General features: G+C 33.9%; 1 protein-coding gene across 4 annotated transcripts in view; it reads left to right on the forward strand.

Moving 5' to 3' along the window:
* The window catches only part of SEMA3A (semaphorin 3A), a 518655-nt gene that overhangs the window by 288104 nt on the left and 206273 nt on the right, over positions 1-24278 (forward strand). For 3 of the 4 annotated variants that reach the window (XM_054559577.2, XM_002818291.6, XM_054559578.2), the window contains one exon: positions 11052-11245. In XM_054559577.2, coding sequence (XP_054415552.1) covers positions 11134-11245 — 112 coding nt within the window. In that variant the 5' untranslated portion in view covers positions 11052-11133. Of the gene's footprint in view, positions 1-10490; positions 10564-11051; positions 11246-24278 lie in introns of those variants that run through there. The other variant, XM_009243072.4, reaches the window with a different exon arrangement.

Below are 24278 nucleotides of genomic sequence, written 5' to 3' on the forward strand. Positions count from 1 at the left end.
CACACTACTTATAGCTAATAAATCTAGGAATTTTGCCATGGATTGACACTTACGCATAGGAATTGTAATTCTATTCAGATTGTGGCAATTATATTTTCATGCTTAACTTTATACTGTTTCTAGACTTCTGGAAATTATTATAAAAAAATAAATACGGACATGAATTGTTTTATAAATTTAGATATCTGTAAGAATTCATCTTATGAATTTAAATGATATTTTTGTGGGTGTCTATTTGCAGATCTGAGAAACTGTTAAAAGATAGTTGCATAACTGTAATCATTGTCATGTTTTTGCCAAGGTATTTTAACAATGATACAAAAAGTAAAGAGAGAATGTTCCTGTTGAAACTATTATAGTAAAAATTCCACCAGAATGGAAAATTAACTTATTTACCAGCCAATCAGGATTCCCTAGTGTTCTGAAAACAGCATGAAACAAAACTTGTTGAGTAGTTAAAATAGTAAAGAGTGCTATTGACCTATGAGATGTAATGACTTGAAATATAAATAGTAGCAGGAGATATTCCCATAATAATTGTACAGGTGTTTCACCTGTTGACCTTAACTTCTCTGCTTCCTAAAGTTAACTATGACACTTATCTGGGAAAATAATTTGCTCTGAAATATAAATACTCACTAACTCATGCAGTTCGTAACTAAGGTTATTAAAACTCACTCACATGTTGAGGATTTTGTACTAGTGATGGGTCTTCTAATAATTTAAGGCTTGATTTACCATAAAAGATACGATTCTTTCTGTGCAAGCCACGAAAGATGGAGGATCTCAAATGCACATCTGGCCAAGTGAGTCACCAGCAATTTGTGAAGTGGTGAAATGTTGCTCTCTTTCAATTTGCAGCTGCCTACAGTTGCAGGGTTGATTAGCAAAGGCAACCTCATACTTGTTAGTCTAAGTCATGGTTTCTCTGCTTACTACTGCCCTCTCCAATCTTCACATTTTAATACACATGATCTGATTCTTCATGGTCAAACCTACTGCATTTGATATATAAATTTAGCACATTTAAAATGTATCATGTAATACTTAAAGGGCAACTTTTCAAGCCATAAAATTAATAAGAGTCTAGATCCTCCTCTCTTTCATTTAGCCTTTGTGGTACCTATAGCAAGTGATTCTCAAGAAGTTGCCTCCTGGTTCTCCTAAAGGGCATTTCGGAATCACTAATTTTTCTCCCCAGTATCTACATGATATCCTTATGCCCCATGTTCAATTCTGATGCCCAGAAGCTTACCCAAACTCTGTGACTGCAAAATCCGACTCCACAGTGTCGGGGAATGTGGGACCCTGGGTGTCCTTGTATTTGGCAATAAGAAAATATATCCCATTTGACAGCCATGATGGGAGAAGGGGGTGATCAACTGCTTTCTAGACGGAGAAACTGACATTTATATTATATTGCTACAAATTCTGATCTTATGACTTAAATCCAGATGTTCTGTCTTATACAATACATGAATTTTCACAATTGTGGTGCTTTATTTCTTGAGAGTTTCACAGCCATCATTCTTAATTTTTAAATTAAAAAAAGAGAATATTACCATTGGGAGACACTACACATTTAGAAACACTGTAGAATACTCATTTTGATTATTATCTATATGAGTAACATACTGTGATAGTCCGCCAGCTATAGTAAATCTGAAGAGGAGTCTTTAATCCCAAAAGAGATATATAATTGTATCAAAGTTAATAACAATGACATTTTCTATGTTTTGAAGGAGAAACTAAACATATTTTGTTTTGTGAACTATAATATAGTTATTTTAGCAGCATTTTAGAATTCTCTCTAATGCCATGGCCTACATTCCAATACACGCTTAACATAAAAGCACGAACAACTAGTGCAGTTATATCTACAAAGAGGCCGGGTGTTGTGGCTCACTCTTGTAATCCCAGCACTTCGGGAGGCTGGGGCGGTTGGATCACCTGAGGTCAGGAGTTCGAGACCAGACTGACTATCATAGTGAAACCCCGTCCCTACTAAAATTAAAAAAATTAGTTAGGTGAGGTGGCACACACCTGTAATCCCTGCTACTTTGGAGGCTGAGGCAGGAGGATTGCCTAAACCTGGGAGACAGAGGTTGCAGTGAGCCGAGATTGTGCCATTGCACTCCAGCCTGGGCAACAAGAGTGAAACATTGTCTCAGAAAAAAAAAAAAAAAAAATATATATATATACACACACACACATATATATATACACAAAGAAATAATTTCTACAAAACTGTTAAAACTAGGAGATTTCTGAACATAATATTTTAATTAGTATACATTTCCCTTGACTATTTAATTAATTAATCCATTAATTAATAGGATAGACTTTACTCTGTGCCAAATTCTATGCTGAGCATTAAAAATAAAATAAGAAAAAAAAGGCTCCTCTTCCCTTTGAATTTAGAGCCCACTGAGGAAATGTGATACAAAGCAATAAGAACTATAATAGATAAATGCACTCAACACCGTGGAAACATAGGAAGAAGGAGCTCCTAGAATACTTGCAAAATATTGTGATGTATTATGCAAGGCTTTTTCAAAAATATATAAAGTAATCCTATATACTGAGTCCCTAATGCAAAATCTTATATCCTGAGTCCCTAATGCAAACTGTAGGCAGATTAGCTTTAGGGGAATACAATAGCCCTTAATCATGAGTAATCCAACAAAATATGTAGACAATCTGTCATCAGCTAGAGTCTTCTAGAAGAACAGAGAAGATATTACTAGAAGGGATGAAAAACAACACAGGAATTAATGAAATTAGTATAACAGTATAGATGTACTAAAAAATTAGGCACATTATGCCAAAATAGGTACAGAAAGATTTATAGATGGTTTATATAAGTTGGGGCAGGGAAAAAAGAGATAAATTGGCATTAGGACATTCATAACTAGGAATATACATCTCTATCCTAAAAAAATACCTATGATTAGTTTTGTAAGTCACAAAGACTGGTGCCTAAACATATCTCAAAATTTTGTTGAATGAATGGATAAATATAAAGGAAACAATGCAAGATATGTGATAAGTAAAATGTTTTCAATGGTTACCAGTTTTGAGAGTAGAAAAGAGTATATTTAAAATTATTTATCTGGAAACAAATTAAGTGAGCTGGATTGCACACTGTGGCAAGCACCTACCAAGTCATGTCAACAGCCCAAGAAAGAGACTACTACATTAACTCGGTTTGTTGAATTTCAGTTTTCCTATTTCCATAAGTGATTGCAATTTTGATTTAACAGAACAGAAAGAGGGTTTACAGCATCAATAAATGTGCAGTGAGTATTTAATAGATGAAATTAGACCACTAAAATATCAGATTATTATTTATTATTTTTAAAATTGACAGTAAAATTGGATGTATTAACTGTGTAGGACATATTGTTTTAAAGCATGTATGCAATGTGGAATGACTTAATCTAGCTAATTAGCATATGCATTTCCTCCCATAGTTATCACTTTTGTGGTGAGAACACTTTACATTTACTCTCTTAGCATTTTTCTAGAATTCAATATATTGCAAACTATAGTTGCCATGTTGTACAATTCTATCAAAAATATCAAATATCATTTCAACAAAGTTACACAATGAGAACTACACTCATTGTTTTAAATCATTGGTTAAAAAAATAAATTAATTTGTTTTCCTCATATATAATCAGCACATTATGATAGTTCACTGATAAAGCTTTAGTTGAGATGGCAAAGTGTATGTGAGAACACAATTGCATTGGGCGAACATCGTTTTTGTCTCAAAAGGAAGATTATAAAATTTAATTAGATGTTTGGGGATCTTTAAAGTGCTTTAAGTCACCAAAGTTATGTATCAACTTTAAAAAATCAACCAAGAGAATACTCACGTTGTCACTTAAGTCCTCAAGTCAAACTTTTTCAACTTGAATCTGTAATTTAAGAAGATTCAAAGTTAGACATATTGGATGTTTTTTCTGTTCTCCTTGATACAACAGGAAAAGGAAAATGAATTTATGTTGATTGATTTTCAAAGAGATTAGTTCTATGGATATGCTCTAAGAAAAAAATGGGATTTTAAAAAACATATTATTGTCAATAATCAAAACATTGTTAACTAATAAACAAGGCATTTTCTAATCTCCTCCATAAGGTGACAGCTGCTTTTGTAGCCAAGGCAGTGAAATTAAACCTGGAATATAATGCTACTCTACACATTGAGGGGCGGGGAAAGAAGCATAAACTGGATCAAATGATGTTTTACACTTGAGACAATATGGAATAAAAATAATCGAAGTCATTTTTTTTCTAACTATTGCAACTTACAGAAATCTGTGCCCTTAAAAAGCAGAATGCACTGTAGATTTTGAATCACCGTTTACCAAACAGTTGATTTTGCCATTATAATAAACCCTTTTAAGGAGCTTTAATTCTAGGTTTCAGCATTCCTGTTCTTTATCCTTGCCAGCTTCAAGCTCATTAAAAACATTTAAAACAAAGAAAAAAGTCCTCTTCCTAGGCCACAGAGATTGTAATAAACTTAACATCTGAGGTGCAACGTTCTTTTTCAGTGGATAACAAAGGGGAACTCTATGCATCTGCTTTGCGTGAGTCAGATATAAAGTAATCCTTTAAACCATATTGCTTAGTCTCTTCACTTTGTTTATTTAGTGTAGACCTACTTATTTATTTATTCAGTGAAAATGTGTGTGATATGCCTTTACTGAAAGCAAATAGCTAATAACTTAATATCCTGAAACACCCAACAGCCAACCTGCTCATTTCATTTGTATTCCACAGATGCCTCATTTTTTCCTCCTCACTGCCTAGCCTGTACTGATCAGTATTAACAATGGGATTTTTGTCTCACTTGAAAACTTTCTTGTTCCATTTGAGTTGAGGTGGAGACTCTCACTTAAAAAAAAAAAAAAAGGGAAAAAAACAGGTATTTTCAGTGTTTCACTGCTTTTAATATATTAATATTCAGGAACACTGCATTCATTCTTCAGATAATCTCACAAAGTAGCTGTAGTGATGACAAGACCCTTAAGCAGATAGAAATGGCAAAGAGAAAATGCCACTTTAAAACATTCTGAAATGTCAAAAATGTGTTGAATTTAAGAAGACAAAAGAAAAGAGAGACCATAGCAGTGATAAATCATTTCTATAACCGGATTTTAGCTACATTTGGCAAGTGGGATACTAACCATAACTTATGAAATTTTATGCATCCCTTCTCTTGTCACTCTCTTTCATCCCCCACTCAAACTTACCAACCTAATAAAATTCACCTACTGGCTCCATTACTCAAACTCTCAGGGAAAAGACAGTTTACCACTAGAAGACTTTCCCTGTAATTTCTGATAACCTAAATTGTCTAGGATTTTCTTCAACTCTACCGCCATCATTAATGACTATTTGAACAGTTTCTGGTCTCCTTCTGTATTATTTTAATATTAAGGCTTATCACATCAATTCATTTGAAAAACAAGGAATATTTTTATGTTCTGAGTCCCTATTTACTTTAAAGTTTCATAAACATTAATATTGCAAAAGAAAACAGGAAAACACAAAACTTTTTTTTTTTTTTTTTTCCAAACTGTTACAAATTCAGTCCAGGGGAAGGAAGAGCTTGTTTTACTGAAATCACTATTCATGATGAGGGTGGGTCAGGGCATGGCGGGGTGGGAGAGTCAAAGGGAGAGGGAAGAGTTAATGCTTCCCTACAGATTGAATTCTCTTTGCATTTTATCAATTCCTTCTCTAAACTCATGCTTTCACATGTTGTTTATACTGAAAGCATTCATAAGGGTCAGATTCTAAAAAGTTTAACTTAATTTCTTCAACATTGCTTTTAACCTGCCACCCCCAGTTTCCAGCAACAACTACAATAGTTCCTAAATCACTATCATTTTTGGCTAGAATGAATAATACATCAACTATTTAGTTTCTCCAATTAATAGAGTGTCTTCTGATCGTCTAAATAATTTTTTCACCCACCGAATTCTTTTTTAGAAAAAAGCGAGGTTCAAATTTCTTGTATAGAAAAAACCTTCATTAAAAATGAATTTCCAACATCAGAAGGCAGAGCAAGGCAAATGTTTGAGTATGACATTTGCTGAAATTCTGTTGATTGTAAGCCTTTCTCAAATACTAATGAAGCATTCCTTGAAGGAAAAAAAAGAAAAACGGAAATAACAGATGTTGATTAAAAAACAATATGTTTTTTACATGTCTCAATTGAAAAACACCTTGCCAAGAATACTAAAATTTGTGTTTTTAGTACTGGTTTCCTCTTTGGTGTTATTTCTTAGAAGAACAGATTAACTAACTCATTTAAAAATTCCTAATTTAGTAATTTCCTTTAAAGAGGTCATCTGCTTCTGAGGATGGCACACTTTTGGGGATTTCCTGTATCTGATCACAATAAAATGGGTATGGAAGGTGAATTGCAGAAAGAGGTGAGATTATTTAATCAAGTGCGTCGTAACTTCAGGTACATTTTGTCCACTAAATCTTTGAAGTACATCTAAAACACAATTTCTCCTTATATTCTTTTCTGGACAAATACAGCTAGTATTTCTACCTAACCATTCACAGAGAGATTCAGGGTATGTATAACCAAGGAAAGTACTTAGACGGCTATCTCCCAAATTAGGAAACAGTGCTGCTCTTAAATTACAGTGTTTATTATTATCCAAATTTGTTTCAATAATAGCAAAATATAGAGAGTGAACATTTTAAAATTATACACATTGGTTTCATCCAATACATGAAAAGATAAAAAATACATAGCCAATGTGTAAATACTTTAATATGTATCGTCTGTGACTACAGAGGTCTTTACTGAAAAACAAGTTAACTAACCTGTTGTGAAATGGGAAGTGTTGTTCCTCTAGAAAATCAAGCACACCATCCAGAAAGTTGCCACTGTCAAAAATATTAGCAGTCTTTCTCAGTACAGAGGGAGGTGAGGTTAAAAACTACTGATTTGACAGAAAAGTATACGACAGCATGATCATCCTATGAAGCACCTGCTGAAATTTAACTCCATGGCAGGAGTTAATCATATTTGAAAGCTCGAATTGTTAGAACGTATTAGACACTCAGTTACAAATACAGTTACATATAGTACACGATGTAAATTGTGGGTTAGAAAATAATTGAAAATAGACTACTTAGGGGAAGAAATAAGAATATTTCACTTATACCTTAAATAAAATTCAATGTTAAAAGGCCAATATAAGGCTGGGCACAGTGGCTCATGCCTGTAATCCCAGCACTTTGGGAGGCTGAGGTGGGTGGATCATTTGAGTTCAGGAGTTTGAGACCAACCTGGCCAGCCTGACCAAACATGGTGAAACCCTGTCTCTACTAAAAATACAATTAGCCGGGTGTGGTGGCAGGTGCCTGTAATCCCAGCTACTCGGGAGGCGGAGGCAGGAGAATCACTTGAAACCGGGAGGTGGAGGTTGCGGTGAGTAGAGATCCTGCCACTGCACTCCAGCCTGGGCAACAAGAGCAAAACTCCGTCTCCAAAACAAAAACAAAAACAAAAAAAGGCCAATATAATATTAGTGACTTTTAAAAAGTAGTAAGTGATACAGTAAAATAAAATCAATGGTTATGGTGTCAAATACAGCAAGTTTTCTAATTTCAGAATTTAGGCCACAGATTCTCAGAGTAAGGAGTGATCCGGCCGGGCCCGGGGGCTCACGCCTGTAATCCTAGCACTATGGGAGGCCAAGGCCGGCGGATTGCCTGAGTTCAGGAGTTTCAGAACAGCCTGGGCAGCACGGTGAAACTCTGTCTCTGCTAAAATACAAAAAATTAGCTGGGCGTGGCGACGTGTGCCTGTAGTCCCAGCTACTCGGGAGGCTGAGGCAGGAGAATTGCTTGAACCCGGGAGGCGGAGGTTGCAGTGAGCCGAGATCACGCCACCGCACTCCAGCCTGGGGGACCGAGCGAGACTCCGTCTCAAAACAAAAAACAAGAGTGATCTTTGGAGGAGTGGATTAAAATCTGCATTGTACATATGCAGCCAGATTCCGATAGATTCTGACACCGCCCATCCAGGTCCACCCATACCTTGCTTCTACTTTAGTTGAGAAATAAGTTGAAGTTTGATTATCCTCAGGTATTTGGGGATATTAAAAAAAAAAAGTTAAACACAATTTTATTCAACTCTGAGCATAGTCAAATGAGAAGGCAGTAGAAATATAATATTCCAAATGCTTTTGTGAGTCTTTTTCAGGCATTTACTTTCTTCTTTCGTTTTTTATTTAACATTTGAATTATCTGTGTGTGGCCGGACATTTCTAGTGTTTTATAATTTAATCAGTCCAGGACAGTTAGTTTGCCTGAAGAATATACTATTTTTACATTTCTTAAATAAAAAATCTGCAGAAAAGCAAATATAAATGCAAACCTATGAAACTTTTAAACATCTGGGAAAACAGGAAGATCATAAATAATTTGGAGGATAAGAAAAATATCAAATATAAATAATCATATCATAGTTTATAAAAAATAGTGTGTATGTGGAGGTGTCTGTGCTACCAACTTCCATGCATCAACATTAATTTAAATTATTCGTTTTATGAAATGAAATAACTTTGTCCTGATTTTGTGGTTCAAAATCCAGATTTTATGTTTTTCTTCCCCCATGGAGCCATTTTTGACCCTCTTTTATCTAAATTTACTTACAGCCTTTTGTTTTACCTAGAGCATATAAAAATGTTTTAGGATTAGACATTACACAGGTGAAATGGATACACTTACAAATTTTATTATCCTGTTTAGTTTTGACAAAATAAACTTGCTCTTCTATTCGAGAAAACAAGAGTAAAAATATAAATATATTTTAAGACATATAAAATATATACTAATGAAAATGGTAAAACTATTTAAAGCATTTAAACTAATTATATGTGAGATTTCAATAGGATAATTCATTAGTCCAATCCTTGAAATAATCCCAAAGCGACACGAATTCCTCTGCAGAATGAATGTCTATAGAGAGTAATCCATGGAAGACAGACAAGCCTCTTGTCATTTGTAGCCTTAATCCATTGCCTGGAGCGTGAAAAGTGCCTAGGATAACAAGTGTGGGAATCAGTAAAATCAACATTATTTTTGGATTTTATTTTCTTAACAATACTGGCTGATCAATAGGCTTGCAGAAACTGACAAATACAATAAGATCTGTTTGATGAGTCAATCTAGTGAAGTAGAGAGAGAATTCCTCCTCCCTTTTCCCCATTCTCTCCCTCTTTAAATCCTCCTCTTCCTCCTTCTCCACCTACATTCACACAAGCCACACATCCAAAGGCAGAGAGGGAGAGACAGAGAGAGAGAGAGAGAGAGAGAGAGAGAGAGAGCGCTGTGCTTTCTCTATTGGTCTGTAGACATTAAGTAATGAAAGCTGTAGTAACAGTGCTTAGATCATTTTCTTAAGAATACTAAGCCACTTTCAGTAGGTGTTTATGTTTTTAATTGTGAGACTCACTCTCTCCCTTCAACCAAGAAGTTTCCATACAATTGAAGTTGAGCCTCTGGATTCCAAGTGCTGTTCTGGAGGTGGGGGGTGGGGAGTGGTGGTAGGACAGGGTAGGGCAGAATCATTTGGGGAATAAAGGAGAGAAAGTTCTGTCCTGTTAACTTTTTTATACATCCCCTAAAGATTCTTGTAAAAATATCAGCTTTGAGGAAAACTGAATGAAAAATAAGAGAGAAAATTGAGAGGCCACAGCCAACTACTTGTTTCAGAAGGAACTAATGGCGTTCATATGACTGCCTGAATACATGCCTATACGTCCCACAGAAAATTTAGTAACCCTTCAGCAGCTCATGAAGACACAGAGATATTCTTTTCATGTTACTCCTTGACACTCAGCAGGGACTTTTGTGAACTTTGTCATCTTCCGCTGCCCTTTAAACCAAAACTAGGGAAGTGTCTTTAATTAATGAGATATGATGCATTAAAAATGTTAGCCAGAGCATTCCAGAAGCTGGAAAACCATAGATGTTTTTAAATTCTGAGTATCCTTTTGGGAATCCCCCGTTGTAATTTATAATTCTCAAAGGACCTATATTTGTCTTGAACTGATTGTTGGAATGGGCTTTACTAGGAATTTCTTCCCTGAAATTGCAGTGGGACAGAGGAAGGGGGTGGTTGAGCCCAGGGGGTTTGTTGGGAGGAGGGAATGATCTCTAACAAGGCTTTAAAACCTTCAGTGGTTAAAGTTGTATTGATGAGGATATATAGACACACACACACACACACACACACACACACAATGCATAAGTTCAGCAGGATTGTATAATGAGCATGAATTGTAAATTTTGTAGGTAGCAGAATTCAGATTTTTAAAATCAAAATTGCACCCAAAAATGGCTATAAAACAACGCTTGCCTTGGGAAGTAAATTTATAGCTACATGCCTTTCACAGGCACGCCGGAGGGTTCTGCTCCCGGCTCTAATCTCTACGAGATGTTTTTTGCATGTGTTGTGTGACAGGAGGGAAGGGGAGTGGGTTGAGCTCGCCTGTTCTCCCATTGTCAGCCAGTCTAGTGAGTGTTGGGGAAACCTGTCTGTGGGATCTTGTGTCATCTCCCCCTACATGCGTACAGGAAAAGTCCGCGCTGCTCACGGTTTCTCTCTCTCTCTCTCTCTCTCTCTCTCTCTCTCTCTCTCTCTCTGTCTCTCTCTCTCTCTGTTTCCCTTTCATTCTGCTTCCCCGGAGCCGAATGAAGCAGAGAGCAGGATTAGAGACTGCCACCGGCTATCAGAGGAGCTTAGATAAAAGGAACTGGTTCTTAAGCACCACTGCAGCAGACCTTGTTAATTTTTTTTTTTTTTTTTTTTGCTTTCCACACAACAGTTGTGCCTCATTATCCGGTGCCTGGCTCGGAATTTTTTTTTTTTTTTTTCTTTTTGGAGGGTTTGAAGTTTCTGTGCTTCAGTGACTGTTACAGAAGAAGAGGTGTTAGTGTTGCCATGAGGTCTTGATTGTCTGCATTTATGAATGAAACTGACCTAAATCACCTGTTACCTCCAGTTTCCAGATTGTTTGAACTTCTCTGGCCGCACAATACAGGAAGGAAGACTAAAGCAGCAAAGGGACCTACAGCGTCTGCAGCATGGGCTGGTTAACTAGGATTGTCTGTCTTTTCTGGGGAGTATTACTTACAGCAAGAGCAAACTATCAGAATGGGAAGAACAATGTGCCAAGGCTGAAATTATCCTACAAAGGTAAATCTTATTTTTCTTTTATCTGGTTAGCTTTGTAATAACCGCCCCCCCCCCTTTAATTCCTTGAACTCCTTCCCAACCCCAAATCATCTAACCTTTAGTTTAACCTGGTAAACCGACATGATTATGTGTATCTTTCTGAGATGCTTTAAACCCTTTTTGTAAAAAGCATGTCTTCTGTTTGATATATGACAATTTAAATGCAAACAAAGAACATTTAATCACATTTGCAGAAAAGAGCTGTATGCCTGGTACATGCTGATCTGTATATCTTATTATCCTGTCTTATGCCTGTTAATTTTTCTGACTTTAATTCTATTAAAATATTTTCTTAAAAATATAAATGCAAAAATGGTCTCTTTGTAGATGTGCATGCCTTACCTATAATTACTATGATGAATTGCATTTTCTTAGTTTTAGACATGAAATGGTTAATCGTCATCATGAATATTCAGTTTGTTCAAATCTGACAATCAGATGCTTAACATAAGCAGTAGATCATGGTTTGCCAAGAGAACATAAACTGGATGGAACAGACTAGTTTTTCCACAGTGCGTTATGATTGTACAAAAGACTGTATTTGGCTAATTGTGTAAAGCTAAAGTCTTTGAAATATTATGTTATTTAATTCTATATGTACTTCAGTGAGAACTGCAGACGCATTACTGTCTACTTGCATAGGTAGTTGTGTAAACTTCTCTTTTGAAAAGTATAAATTTAAGAGAGAAAAAAGAGCTTTATCACTAGTGCTTTATTTGGTTACAATTTAGTGTATGTGCTTATTTTTATTGAGGATTTTTTATTTGTTCTACATTTGCTTAGATAGGTCTTATAGATAGATGATGTGTAAAGTAATGCTAAAGTAGATCCCAAAATGATATACATACATTTAGTGGCAGTAAATCTTTCTATAACTCAGGTATTATTAAAATGGAGTTGAAGATTAAACTGCTTTAACTCAAGTAGTTTTACTCCCTAAGGTGTTGATTTCTTATGATTCTCAGATGTCTAAAATTGGGGGTGGAGCAGTGAGAAGCTCTAATTAAGCTTATTTTTTAGCCTATAAGTTAAAATAAAAATTATTGAATGTATTTGTAGAGATGTCTGACTACTGTTCCTTGCTCTTATGCCACAAAACATATTCTTTAATTCTCATATGATGGGGAACATCTTTTTCTGAATGCCCTAGTGTGAATGAGGATCTGAAATCAGAAAGAGAGATATAATTTTCACACTTTGAATTAGAAAATTAAACACCTAGTAATGTGTTTCTTTGGACTTAGTGCTCGTTAGATAAAATGCATAGAATTAGAATATCTATTTACTTTTTGGTGTAATGTTTTCCTGAGTATCAAGTTGGGAATAGAGACTTAAACATCAACAAACAGAAGTGCAATTTTACTTATGTAAGTTTTAAAAAATCATATAGCATTATTTAATTAATTTAGTAACTGTCTTTAAATTATTTCCATAGTATATGATATTATGGTGTCTGTGTTTTTATCAGTTTTGCTTTCTGTTTTCACTCCTTGACAAGGTGACATCAAATAAGTCTAAGTTGATAGTCCACTTTATCCAAGTTTATGTTCCCTATGAGTAAGTTTTACATGCAACTTTAGTTCTCAAAGATGTGACTGGCTATTTGTAATACTTTTAGTTTAACAAGTTTAAAATCATGAAATATATTTTAAAAATCTACTAGGTTTGAATATATCTAAGTGCTAAATACATTTTAAAATAAAATAATAATAGGGAATTAAACTTTTTTATTTTGCAAGAATTTTATTTCCATGATAATAGGTTACTCTCCATGATAGAGGAGGCACTTGTTCTTTCTGTACATTAAAAAGATCACATTTAATTTGAATATCCTTTGTTGTGCACATATGCCTTAAACCTATCTGATGAAGCAAGCAGTATATATTAGCAAGGTGTATATATTTGATACTGTCTTTATAAGCCTTGTTTTATTGGTGGCATCCATTAGAATTATTCTGCTTTCCTTTAAGTAAAAAACTGCTTTACAGCTACATAACAATTCCATTGATTCACCTAGAGCTTAATAATTTAGTAAAATAAACTGTGAAATGAACAACAGGAAAAAGAATAAAAGGAATGGCCTGAGGAAGTTTTTTTCTGTAATTTTATTAATCTGTCATTACCTTTTTTCTCTACATGTATGTTTGTTTGGCCAAAGCAAGTATGTGGCAGTCAATTGCCAGTACTTTGTTTCTAAAGTACAATAGAGATTTTTTTTAAAGCTACTTCTTGTTTCTCCTTAATTAGATGTCAAACACAGTTAAAACATCCACTGCATTGCCCTTAAAAATATTCCAGCATGATTCATGAAGAGTTAAATCCCTGCCAACCTTAATTTCCCATGGTCACTTGTTTTCAAAGATCCACCATTAACTCTCTCATTGCTCAGGTTGCCAAGATGAAGTTTCAGGCAATCACTGTGCTTACTTTCTACTTATCATTTTTGCCTGGTAGGAGATGAAAGAGACTTGATATGTTAAAAAGAAGTGAAAACAGGAAGGTGGCCTTTGTAGCGGGTGTACATATCTAATAAGATACCTCTTTACTTTCTAGGAAAAAGGAATTGAATAGATGTGTTCAGGACCATCTGGAGAAGTGATAATATTAGAAAAATGGGGTATGCTGGCTTTTCCTCTGAACCAATCTGATTTAGAATCCTTATGGGGGAAGAAAATGTGAGAACTCTGTAAATCTCAGCAGTTACATAGAAATTATCCTTAAGAAGCATTTACTCAGAAATACTTTTGTCTTCTTTAAATATATGTAACATAGCTAAATGGTAAAATCTTTCTTTTAAAAAGCGGTCCATGCATAAATGTTTATTTCTTCAAATTTCACTTTTCTCACGAAATACAGGAAAATCATATAATCTTCCATTTGGGATATGTGATACAATGAAGTCTTCAGAAAAACCTGCATGAATCACAAGAAAATAATTAGGGTTTGGGTTTTAAACAAATGACAAATGTTCCATCATCCAATGTAATGGGCTATTCCAGGACACTGTGTGCTTCAGTTTTGGTAGAAATCAAAGACACATGCAAGTCTCAATGTGATGGTGATCCTGTGAATCCAAAGGTTAAATCAATGATTTTAACCTTAACTTCATAGGAAGGACTTAGTAAATAGCACTTTAAAAAGTGGTAGACATTCTGAAGGCTTTCTTTTTTCTATTTTCTAAAGTTGTTTTTTTTTTTTTCAGAGTCAAGGTGTTATTATAAGAATGAGGTTATCAATTAAATAAAAATTCTCTTATGTATATTTGTGATAAGAGAAGATTATTTTATTTAGTTAAAATTTCTGAGGTAAAATTTGCAAAAGTTCTTTACCTTTTGTTTAATAAATTACAATTAGTTCAAAAATTAATTAATGTGAATGATTTTCTAATTAAACTTTTTGTCTTTCCTTTAAGATTTTCTTTACTTTCACCACAGCAGTATTTGTGTGTGTGTGTGTGTGTGTGTGTGTATACCAATACATTTATGTGTACACATAGGTATACATATACATATATTTCAATACATAGGAAATATAACTTCATTTTATAATTTTATAATTCAGAAAATAACTTCATTTTATAATTGTGAAAATAACCTCAGCAATCTACAAGTTGTGAATCACAATACAATTCTTCGTAAATTGTTGGTTTAAAATGACATTGATATTTTAAATCATATATACGTGTGTGTGTATATATATATATATATAAAATAATAGAGTGGGTGTTGTCTTTTGTGTCCCATGAAAAGTTTTCATGGATGTCTTGAACATTCACATAATAGTATAAGATAGAGTTAGTCTTACCCTAAAAATCTGCTCACAGCTAAAATCAATGTTTTTAGGAAACATATGTGGGAGTTGTGGGGTGAAGACACACCCACACACTCACACACATACATACACACATGCATAGAGCAAAGAAGTTATCAATTATTTGCAATGACTTTTCTCAAATACTCACTGTATATTTGTCACCAGGACTTTGGATGACCTTTTCTTCTCAAATTCTATTAACCTTATAAATCATATTTTGATGCTGAAATCTTGAATTTAAACACACTGAAAACTAGAACTTTTTATTCATCTATTCAACAAGTATACCCTGGCAAAATAATGTAAAATGAACATAAAATAAAACACTCAGTCACACATCTTGTGATTCAATGCTGGTCAGATCAGATGAGGGCTTGTAAAAATCTCCAATTTGTGGATTCTCTGCTTAAAGCTGCCAACCAGATTGACCTTTGAAAGAATTTATACAGTGTAGACTTTAGCAATCAAGAAAATAACTGAGACCGCAAAACAAATTCATGTAATCCTCTAACTCACCAGCTTTAATAATGATATTCAGTCATTAGCAACTTAAATAAATATGAATACTGAATAGATAATTTTCCCAATTCTAACTTTTTAGGGTTTTTTTCTTTTCATGTGAATGATTTCTAGAGCTCTACTATTGTCAGTGACATACATAGTTTACTAAAATATTAGCAAACTAAACAGATATATTGATCTGTGATATCTAATTTTCCTTTATTTTCTGATTTTAATTATTATATAAATCATATATTATAATTTGGGGTCAATTATACTTAAATTCTATAGTAAAGATTTAATGTATTTCAAGGATCTTTCAGGAATACGTTTAATTAGAATTAATTAATATGATTGCATATGTTCCTAGTAATAAAAATTAATGTTAAATTGTTGTTATGGAGGCTATTATGCTTAATGTGAATACATAATTGTATAGGGCATTAAATTTTCTATCATGTTTTCAGGTTTGCATTTTCAGAAACTTGCATTTTAAAGTTATCATGAATTTTAAGTTGCCTGTAAGAAATTGTGTATTTTAAATTATCCCAATTTTTCTCATTTTAACTCCAGTGACACACCTTTGTATCATAGCTCCAAAAGTCAAAATACCACACCTTCACAACTTTTGAAGAATTTCAAAATCTGAAGTCAGGATTATTTTGAATAATGTTTAATCTGATTTTTACAAAATCTTCCAAAATGACCAATAGTCATATAAATTTTGAATTGATCATTATCCAACAACTTTTATTTACAAAGTCATGATATTACAGTTACATATTAATCGACTAAGACATTGCTTTTGTCAAACCTTTACGAAAAAGTAATATGTGATAAATAATTCCTTGCTACAAAGTTATAGATTTAAAATCTCCAAAACTCATGACAGTATTGAAATAAGTTTTGCACATGTAGTGAAGGTTTATTTTAAAAAGACGAACAGTTGTAAACATACATTAGAACAAGTGTGAATCTTGAGATGACTTTTACCCCTCATGATTTCTAAGGCACTACATAAAGGAGTTATCATGATTTGCAGTTCTATGCTTCCACTAATAGGTGGCACTAGCAATTTGTGACAGCTCTTTCATTAATTTGGAAATGGGCAGGCTACTAGGGTAAATATGCACAGAATAAGGTGTGCAGACCAAGTTTGGAAAAATTGGCATAATAGTCACGAAATTTAACATTCACAAAACAGAAGAATTACTTAAAATGAAATTTGCTAAAGATATTGATGTGCTCTTTGCATGCATTTATTGGTACATTTTGATCCTGAAAGCTAAATATTTCTAAGTAAAAAGCAAATACATATATTTTAACTTAAATACGACTTGGTATGTGAAATTAATCTGTAAAATGTAAAACAAAATAGTGAATGAAACAATGGTACTAAACAATTAGAATGATGGAAGCAGAGATTCACGTGCCTGTATATATTAAATATCACATATTATATGATGTGTGCTTACCAAGAATGAAGTAGCCTGCCTGTGGCACATTATTACAACCATTTATAGTTGGAGAGTAGGTAGTTGAAAAGGTAAAATAATGTTAAGAAAATGGCATTTGTATATTTTTAAAAGACTGACTCCTTTTAATTTGTAGGTTCTTTAACATCGTTATCTTAATTAAACATACAGAAGAATCAATAAATTCTATCTGACACAAATAAGTATGAATGTCTCCAGCTACTATCTCCCACTATTGCCAAGACATAAACATCAGTATAAATAGGCAATCCACACACTGTTTCCAAACAGTAACAAAGCTGGAGTCTGTCAAACCCAGGATAAGAAAATATACAATTTATACTTGAATTGGGGAATGAAGATAAGCAAAAATAAAATTCTGTTGATAAATATGAAGAATAGTTTGGTCTTGGTAGTTTTTACAAGCTTAGGGTAAAATTTAAAGGAACCACACATTTTAAGGAATCTTGTCATCTCCTGAATGAGTCATTAAACCTGCATTTCTAGGTTTCCCTTTCTTGGAGAAATGCGGTGTGGGAAACTATGTTGACCAAAACTTAGAGTAACTTAAAGTGTTGCAGCAATCATAAACATGTCTTTAGATAAAATATAACATGACCCACTGGAGTCTTCATCAGCAAGCCAAATGAAGTTTCATTCTATTAAATATGTCAATTGACTCATTTAGTCTGTGAAACTGCTTATGTGAATCATCTTCTTGTGCCAGATTCTGAGTTTCTTAAGGCTGGGTATGTATTATTTTTCATCTTTATATTCTCAATGGCTAGCACAGAATTATTCATTGTTGAATGATTTTGTGCTTTATTTGGCACACCTTTTAAAAATTAACAAATAATATGCCTGTTAATAAAACAAAATTATTTTTGGAAATAATAAGAATGAAAATTTACAATAAATCAATTCATTAAAAATGAATTGTGCATTATAATATATAGTAGAGAAAGTGAGTTTAGTGTTAGGTGCTAGGGCAGGAAGATATCAGTCAAGGCATTTAAGAGTGCACAAAGGATTATGAGAGTAACACTATCTCCATAAACAGTATCTCCTTCTGAACCACACCTATTCCAGAACTGAATCAGAAAATATCCAGGTCATATTTGTTAGTCTGCAGCTAAGAGATAGGAAACATACAATAAATACGTTGGAAGGCTCTAGGAATCAGGAACCAGGCTGAGGAATTATTGCATTCCTTTGGACAAAAACCCTGATTTTCCTTATCCTCTTATCAGGTCACAGTATATACAGCCAGAAAAGAAAGTGAGGCTTCTACTCTAAAACCAAGTAGTAGCTAAAGATAAGTGAAAGTATCCCATTCTCAGTCTTATTGTATCTGAATGTTTGTGTAGATCAAATCAGTTCTACCAAATGAAGTTGTAAGTGTAATCCTTGAGTAATTTCAATTGGTTCTTTCTCATTGTCCATACTTTTAGGAGAATCCAGACTTGGCTCTCTGACAGCTTGCTGAGATTTAGCAGTTCGGAGCCTTTCTTGCTTCCCCTCCTACACTTGTCAAGAGCAACACTTGCTCATTGCTCTCTAAGCTACATCTCCAAGTCATCCTTTTTCTTCCCTTGGCCTTGCATTCCACAGCCTCAGAGTATGATCCACTTCCATCCTCAGACTTACTCAAGAGAGTAGATGTGATAGGAAATACCATGGGAATTTTTGCTAAAGTGTGAACATGAAAAATATATGTTGAATTCTTTGTTTAAGATACTGATTGAGAGGGTGGGAGAGGATAGTAGGCTAATTTCCTTAGGCCACTTATATATAGATCTATAGATTGGTATTTAGAGTAAAATGAACTTACAATGTTCACTGGAAAATTCTTTTTTTTTAAAAAAATATATAGTTATTGTGACATGGTAGAAATATTGCCAGGAAAGGACAATGGGACAACTACTAACAGCACTGTTATTATGTACAAATCATAGTTATTAAGTGGTATTGAAAAATGATTAATGTGTAATCCAAACTCTTAGAAATGTATTTGGGCATAGCTAAAACAAAGTTGTTTACACCTGAGGTCAAATCAAGCTGTCAAAGTGCTTATGAATCTTCATAATATGGGACAGAAATTTTGTTTTGTTTTAACCTTCAAATTTGAATTTCAAGAGAATAAACGCTGTTCTGTTGTTATTATCCCTTAAGAACTAGCTTAAATGAAAGTACGTTTTCATAAGTTCTGCAAACTTTATTTACAAAAGCACCATTATTATTTCTTACTTGCATTGTATGTATAAAATAGACACATAAAGCCATATAACTCATCTGTCAGATTTCTTTATGAATAGATTCTTGGATAAATAAAGTGAATATTGTAGAATTTTTGAGAAAGGTGATATCATATCTACCTAAAGACTTTAGGGTGGCTTTTTAAAATAGGACATGAAGAAGGTGGGCCTTGAGTGATATGACAAATATGAGAAGGTAAAAGTAGAGAAGAGTGGTGACTACTGTATCAGAAACTATTTCTTTGGATTTGATTTTCTTTTTAGGAAAACAGCAATACATTTAGAATAATTTATATGACTTAGAGCTGCAGCATAGCAGGCTAGGAACTTCATAGAGTTGATACGTGGTTGTCTATGTTTGACTGACAGTGAGATCAGGAGGGACAAGTGACACATACTTGTGAGGACCTTCTGGAGTGGTCAGTCAGTTGGGCTTCTCTATTTCTTTTTTGGAATTTATCTATAAAATACAGAAGCAGGGTTATTTCTTCCAAAGGAAAAAAGAAAAGAACGTTGATTTTGGTTATCTGATGTAGAAAACACTTTTATTATCAGTTTTTAAAACTATAACATAAAATGATTTATAGTGATGGTTTCTTCATGTTTTTTGAATTAACTCTTATTATTTCTTTCCCTTTTTTTTTTTTTTTTTTTTTCCTGCCAGAGTTTCTCTCTTGTCACCCAGGCTGCAGTGCAATGGCATGATCTCTGCTCACTGTAACCTCCACCTCCCAGGTTTAAGTGATTCTCTTGCCTCAGCCTCCTGAGTAGCTGGGGTTATGGGCATGTATCACCATGCCTGGCTAATTTTGTATTTTTTTTTTTTTTTTTTTTAGTAGAGACAGTGTTTCACCATGTTGTCCAGGCTGGTCTCGAACTCCTGACCTCAGATGATCTGCCTGCCTTGGCCTCCCAAAGTGCTGGGATCACAGGCACCCAGCCCCTTATTATTTCTTTAATTCAACAAGTTGTGAATAAAGTCTTCACAACAAGTCTGGGAATAATTGATAATATATATTAGACAACGTTGTAGGTTCATGGTACCCGGCAACACAGAAAAAAGTCACTTCTGGAATTTTGTTCAAAATGGTATAATTCCTTGTACTTTGAAGAATTGTATATAGATAAAGAAATACATAAATTCATGGGTTTATATTTAGTACATGTGTGTGTTGTATATATCCATGATACTCAAGTACAAGAAAAGTCATATACTGTTATTTTTCTAATTTTTTTACATTTAATTGGGAATTACTGAAATTAAAACACCAGTTATTAGAGCACAAGAATAAAGGATTTGGACACAGGTCTTGAGAGACAGTCTCTCCCTTTGCTTTGTGTCAGATCTTAAGCAGTTCATGATTGGCTGTGATCTGTCATTTGTGGTTGACCTTCCCAGGGCACGCTCTATTGTTCAATGTTGCTGTCTAACCAAGTTCTCTGCTCTCTTCTGGGCACCGGTACTTTAAAAAGTTACCAAGAGTCTCCTTTCTGCCACCCTTCCACTAAGCCTCCTCATTATATTGGCTCTGGACCTTAGTACTTGTCTTGCCTCTAAAGGTGTGCACGTCATGTTTCTATTCTGTTTCTTCAAGCTCCAGAGTGAAAGTTATGCTGGGTGCAGGGTCTGATCAGCACACAGATTCTCCCAGTATAATTGCCTTCTATCTTTCCAGGTTTGAAATATATTGCAAAAAAAAAAAGGATTTCTCCCCCTACCCACACCCCCACCTTTTTATCTGGTAGTACTTCAATCTATATCTTTTGACTTCTCCAAATAAATCTCATTTAAGGCTATCCTTTCAAAAACAAAATCCTGTTAATTCTCGTTTCGGGATATGGGAAAACTTTCCGAGCCTCAAAAATGAAACCTTTTGTTTTTAGCAGATCAATCTCAAGCTAGGCTCTCCCGCACTGGCCCAGAGCCACAGAGTTTCTTACTTTCACCACATGATCCCCGTGTTCAATAGAGTCTCAGACTTCTTTTACTTCCCAAGGTGCCTAGTCAGTATAGAATTAAGGTTTCCTTTGCACATTCTAATATACAGACATCTTTTCTGTCATTTAAGCCCTTCTTCCAGACAACTATTTAAGATCTAACATAACATAATGAGACTAAATGATTTTAAAAAAAAAACGTGCTGACGCCTGTGAAATTACTTAGCAAGGCAGATCAATGTCTGCTTTGCCCATTTGTGGTTCATCAGACCTAAATTAATACTTATCTGATTGGCCTTTCTCTTTAGCTGTCAAGTAGGGAAAAACTATCTCCTCTGTGACAATACTTCTGTTCACAACTATATAAACATCAGCACATTGATACTGAGAGAATCTGTTTAGTCTATTTTAAGCAGATTCCATGTAAGGAAGTCAAATTAGTAGTGGTATAGTAATTTATTTCTTTCATACAAATCTCAGTCTATAATACTGAGCTGTATCACACATAACACACACTATGGACACTTTCACAGAAATGAATGCTCTTTTGTTCATATCATACCATGTATTTTATACCATTTAGTGTTCTTTATAGAAGGAGATCATGGCTGAATGTCTCTATTGTGCCAGAGTTATTGCGTTTTCATATTTCCAAAAAGGTAAAATTTTACTTTCTTGGAATGTGCAAAATTATAGCATGTATTAAATTTAAAAATATCTTTGATAATATGCATTATTATTACTTATTATTGAATGATAGGTCATACTCTGCTCATAGTATCCAAGTACCTACTTGTTGACCTATTGAAAATTCATTTAGGTCTGATGAAGCACGAGTGGACAAAGCAGACACTGATCTGCCTTGCTAGGTAATTTCACAGGTGTTAGAAAGTATTTTTTCATATATTCAATTTAAAATTTCATATATTCAAATTAAAAATATATTTGATAATATGCATTGTTATTACTTATTATTGAATGATAGGTCATACTCTGCTTATAGTATCCAAGTACCTACTTGTTGGCCTATTGAAAATTAATGGAGTTTTCATACATAGCTACTGAAAAAAAAATTTCACAAGTACAAGAGGAACATTCTAGTGACAAAAACATTGAATAGGCTCTGACGCTTTCTAGGTGTGAGGACTGCAGCATGGTATTTTATTTTTCAGCTTCAGTTTCCTCTTCCTTAATATGGGTAGAATAGCTACCACTCAGAAGCTGTTATAGAGACAATGTAAATACAGGTGTAAAGTGCCCAACCAGTGCTTGATACATAGAAGATGTTCAATAACTATTAATTCCTTGAGGCAGATTAGTAATGCCTAGGTTTTGGATTACAGTGCTTTGCTCCCTTATAGTGGTTTACTTGTGTGTATTCTCTAGCTGTTACTTGCTTTGGAGATTATATTAAAAGTAATAATGAAAACTAAATCACAACTATTTTATATGTAGTGTGTGTCTTTCAAAGAAATGTAGCGTAATAGCATGAATGTCTTAAAACATGAAATTTGTCAATATCTGCTAGTCAATGAAGATATGAGGAGGCTTTGTAAAATGGTAATGTTTCAAGTAAACAACTGATGAAAAAAATGAATCTAACTTTAGGTTTTTCAGTCTTTCACCTACATTTAGGTGAAGCTAAATGTCTTAACTGTAGACCTGTTGCTTAACACAGTTTTAAGTGTGTTAAGCATAAATTAAATGTAATTTGTGTAATTGTTTTAAATGTAATTTCATTGGAATCACATGAGTGTGTACATGAAGTTAATGATGAGGATGAAAGGAGACCTGATTATTAGTTCTTCTGGATCTGAGTACTTACTGAGACAGGCTGAGCAAGGAAGCACCTGTTTCTTCAGGAAAGGATTGGCTGCATCTCAGACTGTAAGTTCCAATTTATGTTTTCAACATGAACTAAAGTCAGTCATTTAATATTCAGTAAAAATAACCAGGAAATGACTAGTTTTATTTGCTTCTGTACTTACAACATATCCTCTAAAATGGCGTAATGGTTGCCTTGAATATTATTTTGTTATGACTTGGTCCATGAAGACACAACATCCTTCATGACAACTTAAGGAGTATTGAATCCACATAGGGATTAACACAATATTTCTATTTAATATGTCTCCGAGTCTGAATGAAACCTTGTAGATATAAAGTCTGAGTCTAGCTGACTAATTCTGTGAACCACCTGTGATCGCAAATAACCCATTTGCAGGAAAGAGGATATTCAGTCACTCAAGAAAATAAACCTGCAGTCTGAATCTAGTAAATAGAATGAAGAACATGTTGAGAGCAACTTAAAGGGGCTTTTGTCTAACAGAAGACACTTGGAAGCCAGACTGAGAAATCTAGACGTCATTAGAAAAGGAGGTGACACTAACCACAGTCAGATTTTATAGAGTTTTTCTGGAAGGCAGAATTCTTTTGGAAAACACTTATGCACCAACCTGACTAAGTTTCTGAGGTACTCTAGACAAAGAAGAACTTTATTTCATTGTGGCTTTAGCTGTACTACAATGCTCATAAACTATTTTACCTTATGCCAGACATGTGGAAGCAATCAGTATATGTAAATGATATGTGAAGGTGAGGTATAGTTTTAGCTTAAAAACTTAGACTGTCTGTGGTTATAAATTATAACCACATCACAAAGAACAACTTTTTAAAAATAGCAACTTAAATGTAAAAATAATCAGTGATGAATTTGTAAAACTACTAGTGTTTTCTTAGTAAAGTCCAATAAATATAAATTACAGTTCTACAACCTCAGCCTTTGTGCTGTTACATTATTTTTAGGTTACAATATTCAAAGGCAAATTTTTTCTCCTCAAGTAATTGTTAAAATGTGAGTAGCTGTAGTTAGACATAATTACATCAGTCTATCTCTGAAAAACTACTTTTGTCAAGAGTAGCATTTTAGACTGACTACAGTTAACTTTTATTTTTTTAAAAAAATCCCCTTCTTTTTCTTTTAGCATGATATCAATTTTTTCCTGTCATATA

The sequence above is a fragment of the Pongo abelii genome, chromosome 6, assembly GCF_028885655.2.
Source record: "Pongo abelii isolate AG06213 chromosome 6, NHGRI_mPonAbe1-v2.0_pri, whole genome shotgun sequence".
NCBI classification, from domain to species: Eukaryota; Metazoa; Chordata; class Mammalia; order Primates; family Hominidae; genus Pongo; species Pongo abelii.